The sequence below is a fragment of the Tenrec ecaudatus genome, chromosome 9 (genome assembly GCF_050624435.1).
Source record: "Tenrec ecaudatus isolate mTenEca1 chromosome 9, mTenEca1.hap1, whole genome shotgun sequence".
NCBI classification, from domain to species: Eukaryota; Metazoa; Chordata; class Mammalia; order Afrosoricida; family Tenrecidae; genus Tenrec; species Tenrec ecaudatus.
This window is the reverse complement of record NC_134538.1, coordinates 48306345-48323897: the sequence shown is the minus strand read 5'-3', so window position 1 is coordinate 48323897 and position 17553 is coordinate 48306345. Positions and strand designations below refer to the sequence as shown.

The 17553-nt window shown below is 42.5% G+C and overlaps 1 protein-coding gene, 1 long non-coding RNA gene and 1 other non-coding gene across 5 annotated transcripts in view; 1 reads left to right on the top strand and 2 right to left on the bottom strand.

Moving 5' to 3' along the window:
- FSD2 (fibronectin type III and SPRY domain containing 2) overlaps window positions 1-733 on the top strand; it is a 34350-nt gene extending 33617 nt beyond the window's left edge. For both annotated transcript variants that reach the window (XM_075558045.1, XM_075558044.1), the window contains one exon: window positions 481-733. In XM_075558045.1, the coding sequence (XP_075414160.1) occupies window positions 481-733 (253 nt within the window). The remainder of the gene's footprint in view (window positions 1-480) is intronic.
- Window positions 1-9895, bottom strand: part of LOC142456785 (uncharacterized) — a 34864-nt gene extending 24969 nt beyond the window's left edge. For both annotated transcript variants that reach the window (XR_012786097.1, XR_012786098.1), the window contains exons 1-2: window positions 9759-9895; window positions 3487-3522 (exon numbers count right to left, since the gene is read on the bottom strand). This is a non-coding gene — a long non-coding RNA (uncharacterized LOC142456785). The remainder of the gene's footprint in view (window positions 1-3486; window positions 3523-9758) is intronic.
- LOC142457633 (small Cajal body-specific RNA 15) lies at window positions 5006-5132 on the bottom strand. Its single transcript, XR_012786333.1, has one exon.
- Window positions 9896-17553: the final 7658 nt, after the last annotated feature.

Below are 17553 nucleotides of genomic sequence, written 5' to 3'. Positions count from 1 at the left end.
AGAGCATGGGTCGAGGGAACTGGTGCCATAGAGCACTGAGCAGGCCCACTGCATACTCCCTCCGACACTCATTGCAAGGCCAAGAACTGGTTGTCTTAAGAGAACTTAGACACAGCATCACCTACTCTAAGAGATCCATTTGTTCAGTTTGCCTATTTCAGATGTCATTACAAACGACTTTGGAATCCAAATGTTTAAAACTTGTCTAATTCTCTGCCAATCTTGATGCAATCTGAGTTTCTAATACAGTATGTAAGCTTCTTAGGCTAAGAAATCACTCAAGAACAAACCATTTTAAAATGAGAACTTCTTAAGACAAATGTTCAAGAAGAGAGTGTTGGGTATGCCCTGCTATTTGGGGAGTCAATTCGTAAAAGAAAATAGCAGAGGAGTATTTGAAAAAAACTAAGATGAAATGTCCTAAAAGTAGACCACTTATAGGATGTCTAAAGCTCTGTTCTATCAACATTTGACTTTCAGGCATAAATATGAATTTCTACACAACAAGATGACTCCAGACATAAGAGTAACAGTCTCCCCAAGGAGGATTGGTGTTCTGTTGGACTACGAAAATTCCAAACTGTCATTTTTCAACGTGGACATTTCTCAACATCTGTACACATTCAATTGCCAGCTTCACCACTTTGTGCACCCCTGGTTTTCTTTGGGAAAGCCAGGGTCTCTGAAGATCCACAACGGCATTCCAATGCCCAAGCACGTCACCTTCTATTAGACTATTCTGAGACTCAGCTTTCTGCCTCTTGTCAGAACCTACCCGTTCTCAGTCACTCCCACCTCAGCTGGTGAAAGGTAAAACACCCAAGCACTATGCCTGGCCCACTTCGGCCTCATTGATATTTGGCAGATGGATTCGGGTCCTGCACACTATGACCCGTGTGATACTAGGTTAGTCATTACCAGTCCCAGCACTTAAGATGAAGGAGCAGGCTAAATGAACTCAACAATCCTTCAAGTTGCCAAATTGTAGAGGACCGGCACCTATCCAGAGTCTCCAGGCCCACAGAGCTTTGTTTAGGTAGACAGGCTGGGCAGGCATTCTTGTAGGATTACTCAAGAACAGGCTTAAGCAGACAAGAGGCTGCCCAAAGAGGACCCGGAAAGCCATGTCCCTTCTCTGTGGCCTTGCCATTACTGTGTGGCATCAATTCCTATAGAATTGCCCCCTGGGTTTCCAAACTGTCACCTCTGCCAAAGCACGTTGCAACATGTGTTTCTCAAGGAGCAGCTGCTGGGTTCCCACCACCCACCTTTGGCTGGCAGCCCAACAGTTAAGCGCAGCATCACCAGGACTCCGTGACCTACTCTCTTTTCCCAGATGCAGGAGGAGTGAGCTTCCCCTAAGGCATGCCCTTTAAAAACACCCAGTATCTCTTTATCATAGCACTTGGACTCCTGTGATTTTATAGTTACTTCTCTAATGCCTAACTCCAGGGAAGCAGAGGCAAGGGTGCCTTGTACACCACTGGATCCTCAGGTAGACTTGAATAAATGGTCTTCTTCATGTCAGCCACTCACTGCTCTCTCCACATGAGGGATTAGGGTGCTCTTTCAAAACTACAGCCAAGGACGTATGGCCAAGGACTGGAGAAAAACACAAAGGAAGCAGCCAGCATCTCTGCGATTAGGAAATGGAGCACTACTCAAGTGTGGTACTTCACCGTGGGAGTGTGGAGAGCAAGTCCAGAAAACTAAATCTCTGCCATCGAGCTGATTCCAACTCATAAGACAGAACAGAACTGCCCCTATGGGTTTCCGAGGCGGTACGTCTTTCTGGAGCAGAAAGCCATCTCTTTCACCCCCAGAGCTGCTGGTGGTTTCCAATGTCGGCTTTGTGGCTAGCAGCCCAAGCCATTACCCACCAGGTTCCTACAGGGGGACAGACAGGGGAAAAGTAGAAAATATTTGTTGCAACTGATTCTAGGAACTGTGCTCTAACATAAAGACAAGCAGATTTGAAGTCCGAAGAGTTGGGTTTAATTAGGTCATTGTTCCACTGTGCTTTATGACTTTGGAAAAGCCACATTCTTCCAGAGCTTGTTTCCCTTTGTACAAAAGGAAGAATAATCTTTGCCTCGCAGGAAAAGGAGACTGGATGATAAACGTTGAGTGGGTGTAACAGTCTGTGACATATAGCAAAAACCATCAGCTCACCGGCGGGCAAAGTGAACCACTATGGAGAGCAGTGGTTTCTAGCTTGCTGGCACCCTGGACCCCACTGCCAGCCCCACCAGCTGCACTATTGCTTCTCCACTTCTCCAGGTGCTACGCACAGTTCTCACAGTGAAGAGGTCACCTCACGTCAGGCTGTAGAACAAATGACTCCATTGATGAATTATCGAGACACGATTTAGTAACTTACCCCGGCTATGCCTCCCTAAGCACAGGTCTCCTCTAATCTTACCACTCCCAGTTTTGTGAGAGATGAAATATATTTTTCCTTTAAAACTTTCATGTACTCTAGAACACTCCAAGTTTGGCACACTGTGTACCTCTCATATACTATCTCACAACTTTGCCTACTAGGAAAAAAAAAAAGCAGCTCATACTACTGAATTTACAACTCACTCAACAACCTTGTAAGCTTGTTTACAACCTTGTAAGCTTGTTTTACTTGCGCGCGCACACACACACACACACACACACACACAAAATCTTGCCCTGTCAAGCTGAATCACTTACACTTACTGTAAAATAAGGAAAGGATAACAGAAATGGTGAAAGTTATAAGCAATTAAAATTTAAGTACAAGAACACTCATAAGTGCTCTCAGAATAAAATGTAAACAAAAGTGTTCCCAGTGTTTGAGGTAGAAACTGCAAAGCAGGAAATGGGACATAACTACGGCAGGTTTGAATTCAAAGTTCTACCGGGCTTTCTAAGTGCCCGGGTGGTGCAGCGGGTTAAGTACTAGACATGGGCAGTGAGTGACTTAAACCCAGCAGTTGGACAGTCTCCCATCTCAGAAACCTTATGGAGCAGGTCGATGGTGTCCTACGAGCTGCTGTGAGTTGGAATGGGCTGCACAGCCACGAGTCAATATGGAACGCTTGACATTTCCCCACAGAACACTATCGACATGACTGTCAGTTTGTGTCTTTAACTTCTAACATACACAAGCAGTTCTAACCGTAGGAGGCATAACAAATGGACTAAAAACTCAACAACAAGGTTTTAATAACATTTTATTCAAACAAGGGAAAATGTTCTAGAATTGGCTTTGGCCGTAAAATCCACTAAGTTAAGAACTATAACCCACTTAATTAAATAAGGTGGGGATGGCTCTATGTAAGCATCACCATGATTCAGCAGAAAGAACCTTTGCTTAAGCATCTTTCTGCTGTAAACAGGGAAATCATTTCAATCCAAGACTACACAACGCTTTTGCTTTTCTGGGAAATATTACAATTCCTTAGAATATTACGCATGGTCTGCTGAAGCAAAATTTCAACAAGGGGCTGGATTTACCTCGAGGCCATGTCCAGTTGCAACCTGCAGATACATCTGTTAAAAAAAAAACAGAAAAAAAAATTTTAAAGACCATTGTAGCCATGAATGGTTATTTATATGACTAGAAGTTCTTGCTAACTCTTTGGTACTAAACCGTAAAAACAAAACATACCAAAGCTGTTCATTTCTCAGCCCTATCTGTACTACTTTATAGTTCAAATGACTCAGTCACATAGGCGGCTTCGGATTCCCGTGTTAGCAAAGCGGAGAGGGCAGGTCAGTTAGAGTCGTAGTCCATGAGTTCATTGTATCTCTCTCTACCCTTTTGCACCTATACACTTACTAGTCCCATTTTTCAATAATAGGATGGTGGAAAGTGTCCAGTTACTGCTGGCAGGTAAGCAGGTCTTGAACTCTTTGGTAAAGCAAATCACTCTAACTGATGTCCAGGCTTACTCAATAGTTACAGTAACTGCAACAGTAAGGCACTGGCCAGAGATAAACACATCAATGGGAACAAAGTGGAAAACCCAGAAATAGACCCGCATAAATATGCCAAATTTATTTTTCACAAAGGTGCAAAAGCAATTAAATCTTAATATAAACATAGTAACAGAACATTCAGAAGTTCCTTTAATAAGGGGGGGAGGCCTTATTAGATGGAATTAAAAGCAGGTTAGAGATGGAATATAAAACGACATTGGTTTCTGATAAAAATCTAATTCTCTTTTATTTGAAAAAGTTTATTTAATGTAGAAACTGTTGAGATGGCAGGTTCTGTTATGTACATTTTCAACATAATAGAAAAATTGTAATGGCTAAATGTTTAATCATTGACTTCCTTCTGGTTTGAATAATGATACGCCACCACTTGACATAACCAGTGACGTACTTCTGAAGCATGTGTCAGCTCATCAGTATAAAACCTGGACATGGGCCTCATCGTGCTCTAGCAGACTGCTCTTTGACCCGCTGACCCCGTGTTTAACAGCTCAACATCTAAGTCACTGGGCCACCGGAGCTCCTTTTCCCAACCCACACACCCATTCAATTAAGGGGGTGAGGGCCAGGGAGGGAGGAGGAGGAGGATATAAAAATCACTATCCAAAGGCATGGGCACTGGGGCCTTTTCTTTATAGTGCTCACTGTCTCCCTTGGTTAAACTCCTAATCTTACACAATTCACACACTGCGAGCTGCACACCTTCCTCTGTACAGGCATCGAGTCGACAACCGACTCGTCGCAACCTGTGGTACGGGTTCAGCGCCCCTGTGAGTCTGAGGAGTGTCACTCTTTTTTTGGAGTAGGCAGCCACGTCTTTCCGAGGAACTCAGCTCCAGAAAACCTTCCTGGACTCTGTGGGAGGAAAGGTATTCTCCTTCCCATACTAACATGATCGCTCCACTTTCTAGTCCCCTTTCTGGAAATGAGTACGGTAGGATTTTCATGGGCTCATTACGTCTTTCTCCCCCCTTTCTCATCTACAAACCGACTAGTCCTGTTTCCCGCAGTAGGACGATGGTGGGAAGTGTCAAGTTGCTGTTGGTAGATACGTAAGTCTTGAATTTATTTCGCTCACAAGACCTGTTCTATCTACCTTTTCATTTAGGAGACTAGAAGCAGAGCCAGCTTGACTTCAAGGACTCTCTTTTCTTAGTCTCCAGAAGAACATGACCAAGTGCAGCTTTAAAACACTGTCGTCTAACATGCCTGGATAGTCAAAGAAAGCTAATTTCGTGAATTCGGTGACAGCTGAGACCGGTGTAGGATGGAAACCTGTCAGACAGGAGAACTCAAATGCTTTCCTCTAAAACAAACTAGAGGAAAGTGGTTAGATTGCACCCTGTCAGTCAGGAAACTGGCAAAACGTGTTGCGTTTCACCTCTCACAGGCGTCACTGTACTACTTTTATAACACCAAGCTTGCCTGCTTCACTGCAACTAATTGTTAACGAAGCTAAAATCAGGATGAGTGTGTCATTTGGAAAAGCACCTGCAGTGGGTCAACCTCTTTTCCATCGGTCAGGAAATCTACAATGAACACGGCACTGACCTCTTCTTTCTCTAACGGAGTGGCTGGCGGGTGTGTTTGAACTGCTGACCTTGTGGTTAGCAGCCCCGCACATATCCCAGTAGGCCACCACAGCTCCTTTATACATCGCAAACACCCATTCAGTTACAGGGCAAGAGAGGGAGAAAAAATACACAAGAATCACTGTCCAAAGGTAGGGATAAAAGTGAAAGTCACTCGAGGCGGCCTTTTGTTTAGTTTACACCACTCAAAAGAGGGGGCTTTAGGAAGTTCGTGGGAAAATGGAGTTAAAAGAGAATGGGATTTTCCCACAAACCTTTTGAAGCACCCTTGTAGCTGGAATGGACCTCCCCATCTTTGTCCACCTGACCGATATTGTGTAGCTTTTCGAGGGGCACCTCTTGAAGCACTGCCTCATTTGTCCCTCTCCCAGGCTGACTTATAAGCCAAATAACTCACGTTTTTAAGAATATTTAAACAGCTATACTGCAATCAGTGACTTGTCTCCTCCACTTGACTGTAAGCAAATCAAAAGCTGGAACCTCGCCCAAGCATCTCTGCTACTGAATCGTCAGAACACAGCACCAACAGCCTCTGTGCACAGAGCTCACGTACTTGTGCAGAGAAAACAGACACACAGAATGCTTTTCAACCCAAAGAAAAAGCTTCTTCATTATCGAGTTAAGTCGTTTTGGAATTTATATGTTGGGGGGTGGTGGTGGCAGGAGTTTTAAAAATATACACCGGTGATGCTCAACCTTTCTTCTGCTTCAATATACCTGCGGGATCTGAGAGTCCCAGGAGTAGCAGTGTTGCATGGTGACTTCAGACCTGGGGAGAGGGGAAGCATGCTAAAGAGTGCTAAACAAGCGTGCAAAACAAGCTAGAGAAGAGGGCTTCAGCTTGTGGAAAAATCTCACTGTCTGTTCATCGGCTTTTCTACAAACTCTCTGAAGCTCCCTCATATCGGGTTTAAAATGTCACCCTACCCTGAAGTACTTAAAAGATCACTGGCACTCCCTTTTAAGGTTCATAGTTTTGACTATTCTAAAAGAGTCCTAAGATGCACAAAATGTGTGTTTTAAATGCCTGAAGCATATCACTGGTTCACCTAGAGGCTGGTAAGCAGAAGTTGGCTTCTCACTGATAGTGTACATTCAACTGACCCCCTCACACTTACACTACAGCACGGTGCTATGGCTCTTAGCTACTTTTAGAATCTAAGACTTTTACAGAGAAAAGTATATGCCGGGAAGGTAATCACACAGACCACAGGGTGAGCCCCTCTTAATGTTATATATACATCACACACACACACACACACACACACACACGCACACACACACACGCACACACACACACACGCACACACACACACACGCACACACACACTTCCTCATAAGGATTCGACAGAGAAAGAAGCTCAGTACTGAACAGCAGTCCTCCTCCTCAAAATCAACTCAGGCCAAAATCCAAAGGAGGAGTATATCAGAGTCTAAGTTATGAGCACGCAGTTCGCAGAAAGCTATCGGTCACTGTGAGTCAGTACTGACTGGATGGCAGCGAGTGTGGTTTTTTGGTTTATTGATGACAGTGGAAGCCCAAATTCCACTCGCAAGGTCCCCACATGGATAAAGCCTCTGCTGAATCCACTCTGAACATGATGCAGGGATGTGAAAAGCCTTCTTAACAGATAGGGAGCACTATAAAGTCGGTTATGGCAGAAGTAGCTGGGTTAAAATACAATACGTTCATAATTTGATCTCCCTTTTGACCTATTTTTAAGTTGTTTGTTTTTAATATTTTCTACTTTTCTATTGAGGTTTCCCTCTGTTTTCTGTTGTGGTTGTTGTTAGTTTGTGCTTTCTATGGTTTTCTATATGAGAAATTCAGGATTGGTAAATCTATGGAGATAGTAAATGGATTAATAATTATCTAGGGGCATGGCAGGGACAGGTGGAGGAAAATGAGGAGCTAGCAAAAATGAGTACTAGAAGAAAATGTTCTGAAATTGATTGTGGTGATGGTTGCATAACTCATAATATGATTAAACTACTACACTGTATGATATGTGAATTATGTGCCAATAAAACTATTTATAAAAATGAAGTAAAAAACCAAAAAAGAAGAAGTAAAACCAGAAAGCTCCGTAGAAACAATGATAGCAAGACTTCAAAGAAAAAAACAAACCAACAAAACAACTCTGGTCAAATGTCTGAGTATTACTTATACGGTGCAGACCTACCGCAGGCATCCCTCATTATCAAAATCCCATCCTTCCCTGGAAAAGGTGCAATTGAAGAGAATTTCAGGTGATGAGATTCTATTTCTCTTCCTGGCTAAGACGCTCTGCTGAAACCTGTTCCACATTATAGTACCAGGCAAGCCTACACTGACAGACAAGTGGTGGTAGGCTGAGAACTGAACCTGCCCTCCATTGATCCTCCACTGCCCCTTCCATAATACTAAGACATCACTTGTCTTTTTCTCTTCAATTCCATGAAGATACATTAGAGTTTAACTGACAAGTGAAGACATTCACAACCCTGCTAGCTAATGGAGGGTATGCTTCTATATTCTTATGCTTTAAAAAACATTGCTCAGTTTTAGTTTATATCATATATAGTATTATATATGTATATATTTACACACACTCAATAATCAAGAGCTCTTTGGAGTCCTCAAATATTAAATGCTGAGACCATAAGTTTGAGAATTGCTTTTTATGAATATTCATGATTCCCCTAATGAGATTTTTCCCGATGTGATGGTACGTTTTCAGTATCTGCTACTGTATGGGTTGCTTTTTCATTTTAGCCTTTTATACATGGTTGCACACTTCTCTACAAGACATTCTTGTTTTATTACAGGATAAGGACAAAGAAAATACACAATACATCTAAACTGCATGAACATCAAAGCAATGTTGTCTAACACGAAAGCTGCCATGTGCCTGCAGTGTACTCTCCAGCTTCTCAACTGGATTGCAGGCAATTTATAAATTCTTTCCAGTCTTGGGTAAACATGTACACAAGTTGTTACAACATATAGCCATAATCACAACTCAAATAATGATTAGATGTAAGTCTCTTGTGGTGGATACACTGTTCAATGAAATCTTGACCGTTTGTGTAAAATACGCAATAAGAAATCAAAATTCTACCTACAAGCTTTGTTATTTCATATATGTTGCTGAGTGAGAAATGAAAGGAGAAACTTACAGACTGACCACCATCAATAAAGTATCTAGAATATAAACGAGTATCATAAATAACCCCTGATGGTACTGGCTTTGCTTTGGATGGATTCACATCGACCTAAATGCAGATCAACATTCCCTTCACTTACCAAAAAGGACCACGTGTGTGGGGGCTGTTTAGCAATGCAAACATTAAATATAGAAATAATTTTGTATTGGTGGCAAAGCCGTCTCCTCTCACAAGACTTTTGTTAGGTTCCTGGAGTAGGTTATACCTCGGTTCTTTGCTTCGCACGCTTAGAATTCACGCTGAAGCAGGTTTTGTAATCCAAGTGAGTTTTTATGAAGGACGGGACGTTTCCGGTTTCACAGTCTCAAAAGGGTACATGCGATTTCTGGAAAGCGTGCCAAGCCCCGTGGAAGCAGCGCTGGGGTTCACAACTGGGCACGAACCACCACGTAGAAAAGACCGGAGGTTGGAAAGAAATCTGGCAGCCTTTGGACACTTAAGACCCCCAAACCAAACATGCACAGACTAGGACCTCTCTTTGGGGGCCCTTGCAGGTATGGGAGGGACAAGCCCCCTACCCCTCAGCTTCTTTAAAAATAAGCTTAAAAATGATCTGTGTGCTGCGCGTATTACCAAATGAATGCAACAGGTACTACTGCCTCAAGTCCGAGTCACCGAATTAAAATAAGTTTGTACCAGCGTCAAAAAAATTGTGGGAAAACTATCTTTCGATTCCATTTCTCCCGAGTTTTTAGAAGCGCCCCCCATCCCCAAGAAGGCCTCGCCTTACCCGTGTGAAAACTGAAATTTTCCTCTTAAACTTCCTGCGTCAGTGCGCAACCTCCCGTACACATCAGTCCCCGCACAGCTCCGTGGGCCCCGCTCGTTAAGACAAGGACGAGCAGGCTGGGCGCAAATGAGTTAAGAAATGGGCCCGGGTCGCCGGCGGCTCCGACCCCGCGACGGAGAGTCGCGTCCGCAGCGACGCCATGCCCACAGGCCAGCGTGCGCGCCGGGAGGAGCCCGCGGCACTCGCCCTGCCGACCTCACCTTACGCACCAAACGCGGCGCGGCCTCCTCGTCCCGCTCTCCGTCCAGCGACGCGGCTCCCAGCTGGTGGTAGAAGAGTTCTTCCCGCTTCCCGGCCCGGAGAAGCCGCCCCGCCCTGGTCGTCGCAACCATTTGACGTCACGCGGCGCGCCGGGACGCCGCGCGCAGGCTCAGTTGGCGTCGGCGGGCTTAGTACGCCCTCCCAGGTGCTCCGGAACTGGAGTCTCGGCGCCTGGAACCGGAGTCACGGTACCTGGAACTGGAGTCACGGCGCCTGGAATTGGAGTCACGGCGCCTGGAACTGGAGTCACGGCGCCTGGAGGACTCCTGCGCGGAGCTCGGCGGCGTGGCCGGGCCTGGGGAGCGGAGAGGGCCTGGAGGTGGACAGTAAGGGCCGAGAGCGCTTCTCCCCCTCCTTGCTCTGTGTATCCTGTACGGGTCGACTTCACTTTTGGCAGCTTCCAATGGCCCTACATTTATACTTACATGTGCCATGTTCTGATTACTATATGCTTGCAGCTGTTGTTTCTGGTAGGGTCGCGCCCCATCAGCAATGAAGGGCCCTAAAGCTTTATTACATATACGTCATTAAAATCGCGGGGGCAACTCTTCCCCAGTTGTATTTTGAATGCCTTCCAACCTCAGGAGGAGCCCTGGCGACCTCGTAGGCTTCACGTTGCGATCAGCATTTCGAAACCACACCACCACTGGCCAGCCACCAGTGGTTCCCTGAGAGAAAAACTGGGCTTTCTACTCCTGTAAAGAGTTACAGTCTCTGCAAAGAGTATAATTAATGGCACTAATTATACACGTTGATTGGAGAATATTTTGTTGTATATGGTTTGGCCACAATTAAAAAGTAATAATTACATGAAAAACAATACAAGAACGAAACTTCAAAAATTGATTGTGGTAATGATTGCACAACTCAATATGATTGAATTATTGAATTGTATGGCATGTGGATGAAGTGCAAATAGAACGGTAAATAGATAATTAGATAAATGAATGACTTACAGTCTCAGAAACTCACAGAGATAGTAGTTCTACTGTGTCCTATAGCGTTGCTCTGAGTTGGCATTGACTGATGACAGTGAGTTTGGTTTAAGTTTGCCAACCTGCGTGCTCATCTCCCAGGACCATGTCCGACAAGATCCTGCTGTTCTGCTGTTATTAAAATGCTTTTAGTGGCTAATCCCTCAGATGTGGGCTGCCTCTTCCTTCTTCCAAGTGTGTTCTTAGTCTGGTAACTCCACTGAAATCTGTTCATCCTGCATGGATGGCCCTGCTGGTATTTGAAGTATTGGTGGCCTGGCTTCCAGCATCCTGGCAGCACACAAGCCACTGCAGTGTGACAAACTGACAGACGGTGAGGGATAGATAACTGCCATCAGGTTGATATTGACTCAAAGTATCTTGATCAAAGGCACTTTCAGAAATCTAGTACTCATTCTTCACGATTAAACATTAGAAGCACTCCTATTAAGGTCAGGAAAAAGCATAACTCTCCACTTCTTATAGTCAACATTGTGCTAGGTTTTCCTCTTCAAGCAGTAACTCAAGGAAAATATTTGAAATGAAGCGGAAAATATTCATGTGTAAAAGCTAAAACAAGCCCATTATGTCAAGGTGATTTTGACTCACAGTGACCCTACAGGTCAGAGTAGAACTACTACAGAGTATTTCCAGGTCTTTACTGGGAAGGAGCCCTGTGGCTTAATGGGCTAGGAATTGAGCTGCTGGGAAGGAGCCCTGTGGCTTAATGGGCTAGGAACTGAGTTGCTAGCCATGTCAGCGGTTTGAATCCATGGGCTAAGTAAGGATGGGACTGTCTACTCCTGTGAAGACTTAAGCTTTTAAAGCCTTGAAAACCCACAGGGCCAGTTTAACTCTGTTCCACAGGGTTCTTGTGAGTAGGCATCGAGATGGCAGTGAGTGAAGCAGACTGCCTCATCTTGCTAACCCACCATCAGAGCTGGCGGGTTCAAATCGTTGGCCTATCAGCAGCCCAAAATTTAATCCACTGTGCTCCTTCATTGTGTGAAAATGATACTATTTTCTTCCTAAAAGAGTACAACAGAATGAAATGACAACCAATGACAGGCCATAAGATAATTCAGCAGGTGGCCAAATAAATTAATATATAAGAACTTACTTCTTCGTACATGAGAGGGCTTCAGAAGATTCATGAGGAAAAAGCCCTTGTTCATCAGTATGTCAACACTCCCAGGATATGAACGTCTAACTTGTGTATAACCAGTAGTGATGAGTCCAGCTTCTACCTGCAAGTCTATTATACTAAAAATTTTGAAGTACATGCAATGATTCATAATAAAGAATGGGGTTTTGAGATAAAATATGTGAACTGTTAACTGTAAAACTGTTGATCTCTATACATTTTAAAAAGTAAGTAAAGGTATGGATTGTGATCAGTGTTGTATGAGCCCCCAATAAAATGATTTTTAAAGTAAATAAAGATGTTCAAATAATCGGGGCTATTTTGAAATACATTTTAAGACATAATTATTGCTGTATTATCATGTTCAGAATGTTTAATGTGTCTAGAAGTGTTTCTTTAATTTTTTAATATATAGAAAGATACATTATAAACTGTAAGAAAACATTAGATATCAATGGTACTAACTTTATTATTTATATACAAAATCAATTTAGAGATAAATTTAGGAATGGAGCTCATTTCTATTAACCTAAAGACTGTCTGAAATACAATAAAATAGAAAAAATACTTCATCTTAAAGTACCAACATGATGTATCAATGAATACACAAAACATCTATTATTTTCTTTCTAGCTCTATTTCAGTATGATCAGGATCTATATTTTTAAATTAAGATTTTCTTTGTGAAGTATATTATCAGTGTTTATGTATTGCATGGACACAGAAAAAATATATATATTCTTGTAATTGAAAAGTGTGGACTCACGCATTCATTCTCACTCGCTCACTCACTCACTCACTCTCTCACTCACTCACTGTCTCCCTCACTCACTCACTCTCTCACTCACTCACTCACTGTCTCCCTCACTCACTCACTCACTCACTCTCTCTCTCACTCGCTCACTCACTCTCACTAAAAAAAAAAGAAAGAAAAGTATGAATGCCTCTATTATATGAAGCTTATTGGTTGTCGTATTCAGGCTTACTGGTTTTAGAATTCAGTTCCCACTTGCCTTTTCTCCCTCCGCATCCTGACTTCTTCTTTAATCAAACAGTAGTAAGTGTTGAGTTCCTAGGACATACACCCACATCTTCCTAATCCATGACTCATGAAATTTAACCTTGTCAAAGAAAATTTGGGATTAAGTTCTAAATGTTGACTTTACAGATGTTTCCAGAGGCAAAAAGAGACCATAGTTTCAAGTATAATTAGAGATATATGTGTATTAAGTTCGGGTATATCTCATGATCATGTGGCTTCATCATCCCAACATTAAAGGAAGACCCAAGCAAGTCTCTGAGAGGTAGGCTCTTCCTCTCTGGACTGGCTGGGGGAGTGATAGTGACACACACGCTAATGCACTCTGCTTGAGGGCAAAAGCATTCACACTGCCAGTAAAATGGTCAGGAAGAATTCAGTGGCAGTTAAATTTATGTGGACACTCATAAATGGATTAGGGCTTCCACTGTAACTTATAGCCTTCTGTAAACTTCCGAAATTTAAACTCTGATGTAATCCCTTTCCTCTGATCGTGGATTTTATTTAAAATCTTTAATCACACCTAGACTGGAGTACATATTCTACAAGGACTAATTGACACTTTCCTTAGATGAGTGTCTGTCTTAAGACATGCCTTGAAGACCCCGTATGCTATTCTTTCTTATAGCCAGGTACCATAAGATCTCTTCATCACACTTTGCTATATCTGCAGTGATCATCTCACAAGTATAGGTACCAAAAGGGCTACACTATAAGAACTAATTGATCTCAGATTAGGGCTTACAATTAAGTGCAAGCTCAAAATTGATTCATATATTAGGGATATGGTCCACGTCAGAGGTAACATTAGCTCCCTGGAGTAATATTATGTAACCTCCCTGGGACATTTGATAATTCTAATAATAGTAGCATCATCAGTATAACCAATAGCATAGATTTAAAATTCTAATGAGAAAAAGGAAATGTATGTGTGTATATATATAAATGCAGATATTTTAAAAATCATTTTATTGGGGGCTCTCACAGCTCTTATCACAATCCATACATACATCCATTGTGTCAAGCACATTTGTACATATGTTGCCATCATCATTTTCAAGACATTTTCTTTCTAATTGAGTATATATTTTTCATATATAGGTATATATACAGAGGAAAGCTCTTTATGCTAACAATACATGGGAAAATTCAACAAAGCTTAAGTGACAGAATTCTATTTAAGGAAACAATGAGGTTAAATACAAGACAACAATTTCAGTAACATTCATTCACTAAGGCAAAAGCAATAGAGTTTGAACAAAGTTCTACAACTGCAGAGTCCACAACCTTGGGCTAGCCATCTCTGGTTTTGCCCACACTGAGGTGTTGTTTCAGCTTTAATTTCAAGGGAGTGGTTCTCCATTCTCTTGAGCTGCAACGAGTGTGTTTAAGGTAAAGTTTAGTTTAACTGGTAGCTTTTCCATATTAGCCCTTTTGATGTGACCTATGACAAACTGTAAACTTCAAAACAACAAAATCTAAACTACAGGTAGTTATGAGGCCTGGATCACCAAAGGCAGGTGGAAAATTTGGTTAAAATACGTGATCACCAGCATCTTTTGGGGCAATTTCTCTCGTTACGGAACTACCAAAACATCATGTTAAGCAGTTGTTGGGTTTTTCCTAACAAGACCAATCATTCTTCTTTAGTTTACTCACCAACTTCTCAGAGACAGACACAGTGAGGCAGTCCCCTCGTTTATGTTCTCCCCTCCTCTGATCGTGGATGTCAATGGATCCACCATTTTAGGAAAGTCTTTTAAATTAGGGTAACCACAAGATACAGCTGTATCGGCGGGGACTTACTTGTATTTTATTGACTATACCCAGGCATTCATCTGTGTGGATCATAAAAAACTATGGATAACCTTGAGAAGAATGAGAATTCCAGAACACTTCATTGGGCTTCTGCAGAACTTGTACCTGGATCGAGGCAGTTGTGTGACCAGAATAAGAGAATACTGCCTGGTTTAAAATAAAGATATGTGTCAGGATTGTATCCTCTGAGTAAATTGCATCCTCTGAGGAAATCATCAGAGAAGCTGGATTAGATGAAGAAGAATGTGGCATCAGGATTGGAGGAAGGCTTATGAACAACCTGAGATATGCAAATGTGACACAACCTAGCTGCTGAAAGTGAGGAGGACTTGAAGCACTTGGTGATAAAGATCAAGGATTGCAACCTTCAGTGTGGTTTACAGCTCAATGTAAAGAAAACAGAGCGAGGGTCGCAGACACTCAATTTCCCTTTACACTGCGTGGACCACATCTTTGCAAAGATAGTCGATGTTCCTAAAACTGGAAGGACTTCGTGTAAGAAGTGTGACAGGCATCAACCTCACACAGGGACCCAGTAGAAGAAGGGCAAGGATTCCCCTGTCCGCACCAAGAAAGAAGCACTATGATCGGAAGCAGGGTGGCTATTGTGGGCAGACAAAGCCAATTTTCCAGAAGAAGGCTTAAACCACCAGACTGAGGCTTGACCATGTTGAACCTAACTGCAGGTCCAAAGGATGCTGGGCATTAAAAGATGCAAGCATTTTGAACTGGGAGTTGATAAGAAGAGAAAGGGCTAGGTGACCCGGTTCTAAGCTTTATTTTTATCTTTTTTTTTATTTGAAAAAGTGTTGAATCAATAGAATTATATGTAAGAAAATATAGTGTTCTTACTCAAAACAAAACAAAAATCCTCTCAACTGGACGGACACACAGGATAAATGGAGACAAGGTTGAAGTTGTCAAGGGTTTCGTCTTGCTTGGATCCACAATCACTGCTCATGGAAGCAGCAGTCAAGAGATCAAAGGATGAGTTGCATTGAGTAAATCTAGTGCACAAGACCTCTTGAGAGTATTGAAAAGCAAGGATGTTATTTTGAGGACGAAAGTGTACTTACCCAAGCTATCGTATCTTCAATTGCCTCATATGCATGTGAAAGTTGGACATTGAATAAGGAAGAACTAAAAAGGATCTATGTATTTGAATTGCGGTGCTGGAGAAGAATATTGAAAGTTCTATGGACTGGCAAAAGGACAAACCGATCTGTCTTGGAAGAAGTATAGTCCGCATGCTCCTTAGAAGCAAGGATACTCTGGACTTCCTCGTACATACTTTGTCAGAAGAGACCAGTCCCTCCAGAAGGACCTCACACTTGGCAAAGTGGAGGGGCCCTGAAAAAGAGGAAAGCCCTCAAGGAGCTGGATTGACACCGAGGCTGCAACAATGGGGGCAGACATAGGAGCAATGGTGAGGATGGCACAGTGCCCAGCAGCGTTTCTGTGTGCATAGGGTCACTATGGGTCTGGACCGACTCAGTGGCAACTAGCAACAATAACATCAGGTCTTTCCCCCACTCCTCCAAAAGAAAAGCTGATTGAAGCTGAGGTGAGACCTGTTCCGAAGAATCAGTTTCTCAGATGTGCAATACAGGAGTGACAGATGGATTATTAGTATTAGGCAGACACGTCATAGCATTGTCTTTGAGCCCATATTAAATGATTACTGACTTGGTCTAAACCCAGATAACTAATCTGATTCTTTCTCTTTTTTGGTGGAGAGGGGAATCTATTCCTTTAAGCCTGTGGTTTTCAACCTTCCTATTGCCATGATCCAGTTCCTCATGTTGTGGTGATACCCCACCACCACAATAAAATCATTTTTGTTGCTACTTTATAACTGTAATTTTGCTATTGTCATTAATCGAGCAACCCCAAAGGGGTCGGTGACCCACAGGTTGAGAACTGCTGCTTGAAGCATACTGATAGCTTCAATAGAGCACAATTCTCAGAATAAAATGGTCCACTAGTATTTTCTGAACCATTGTTCAAATTCAAAATGGCTTTCAAGAAGAAGTACTACAGAGTGTTACTCTACATATAAATATTCTAGTAGTGGCTACATTCTGTGAACATTGTTTATAAACATGGCCATAGAAGAATTAATCTATAATGGGAGAGGAACCTTTTTTATGCCAAAAGCCATTTGGATATTTATAATTGCATCTGAGGGTAATACAAATTTATCAGTTTAAAAATTAATCTTCTCTATGTGGTCAAACATTTCATTAACATCCTTACACTGGTGGCTAGGAGCCCTGGAGGCGCAGTGGTTATGTGTTGGGCTGTGATCTGCAAGGCCCCCTGCCGGAAACCATTGGCTGCTTCTCAGGAGAAAGACAGGGCTTCCTACTCCCTTAAACAGTTACAGTGTCAGCAACTCAAAGAGCAGTCCTACCTGCCCTATAGGGTCGAGATGGAATGGCTGGCATGGCTTCTCTTTGGTGAGGCGTGTGATGCTAGCTAGTATAGGTGGCTTCAAGGGTTGGACATTCCCCACCCTACCCCCTGGTCTAAAAAGATACAGAACTGTTCCTGTTGGAGATTTAGCAAGAAATCTTACTGCCAATCTGCTTTGAAAGCATAGATTAAATGTCATTAGCTTCTCCAGTCATGGTTTTTATAACTTTTGTTACATTTACCAATGAAAACATTCCATTTAAAAGTCATAATAGCTAAAATCATTAGTTATGTAATTTAGGAAAAGGGAGAAAAGTTGTTACTTATATGCGGAGAATAGACTA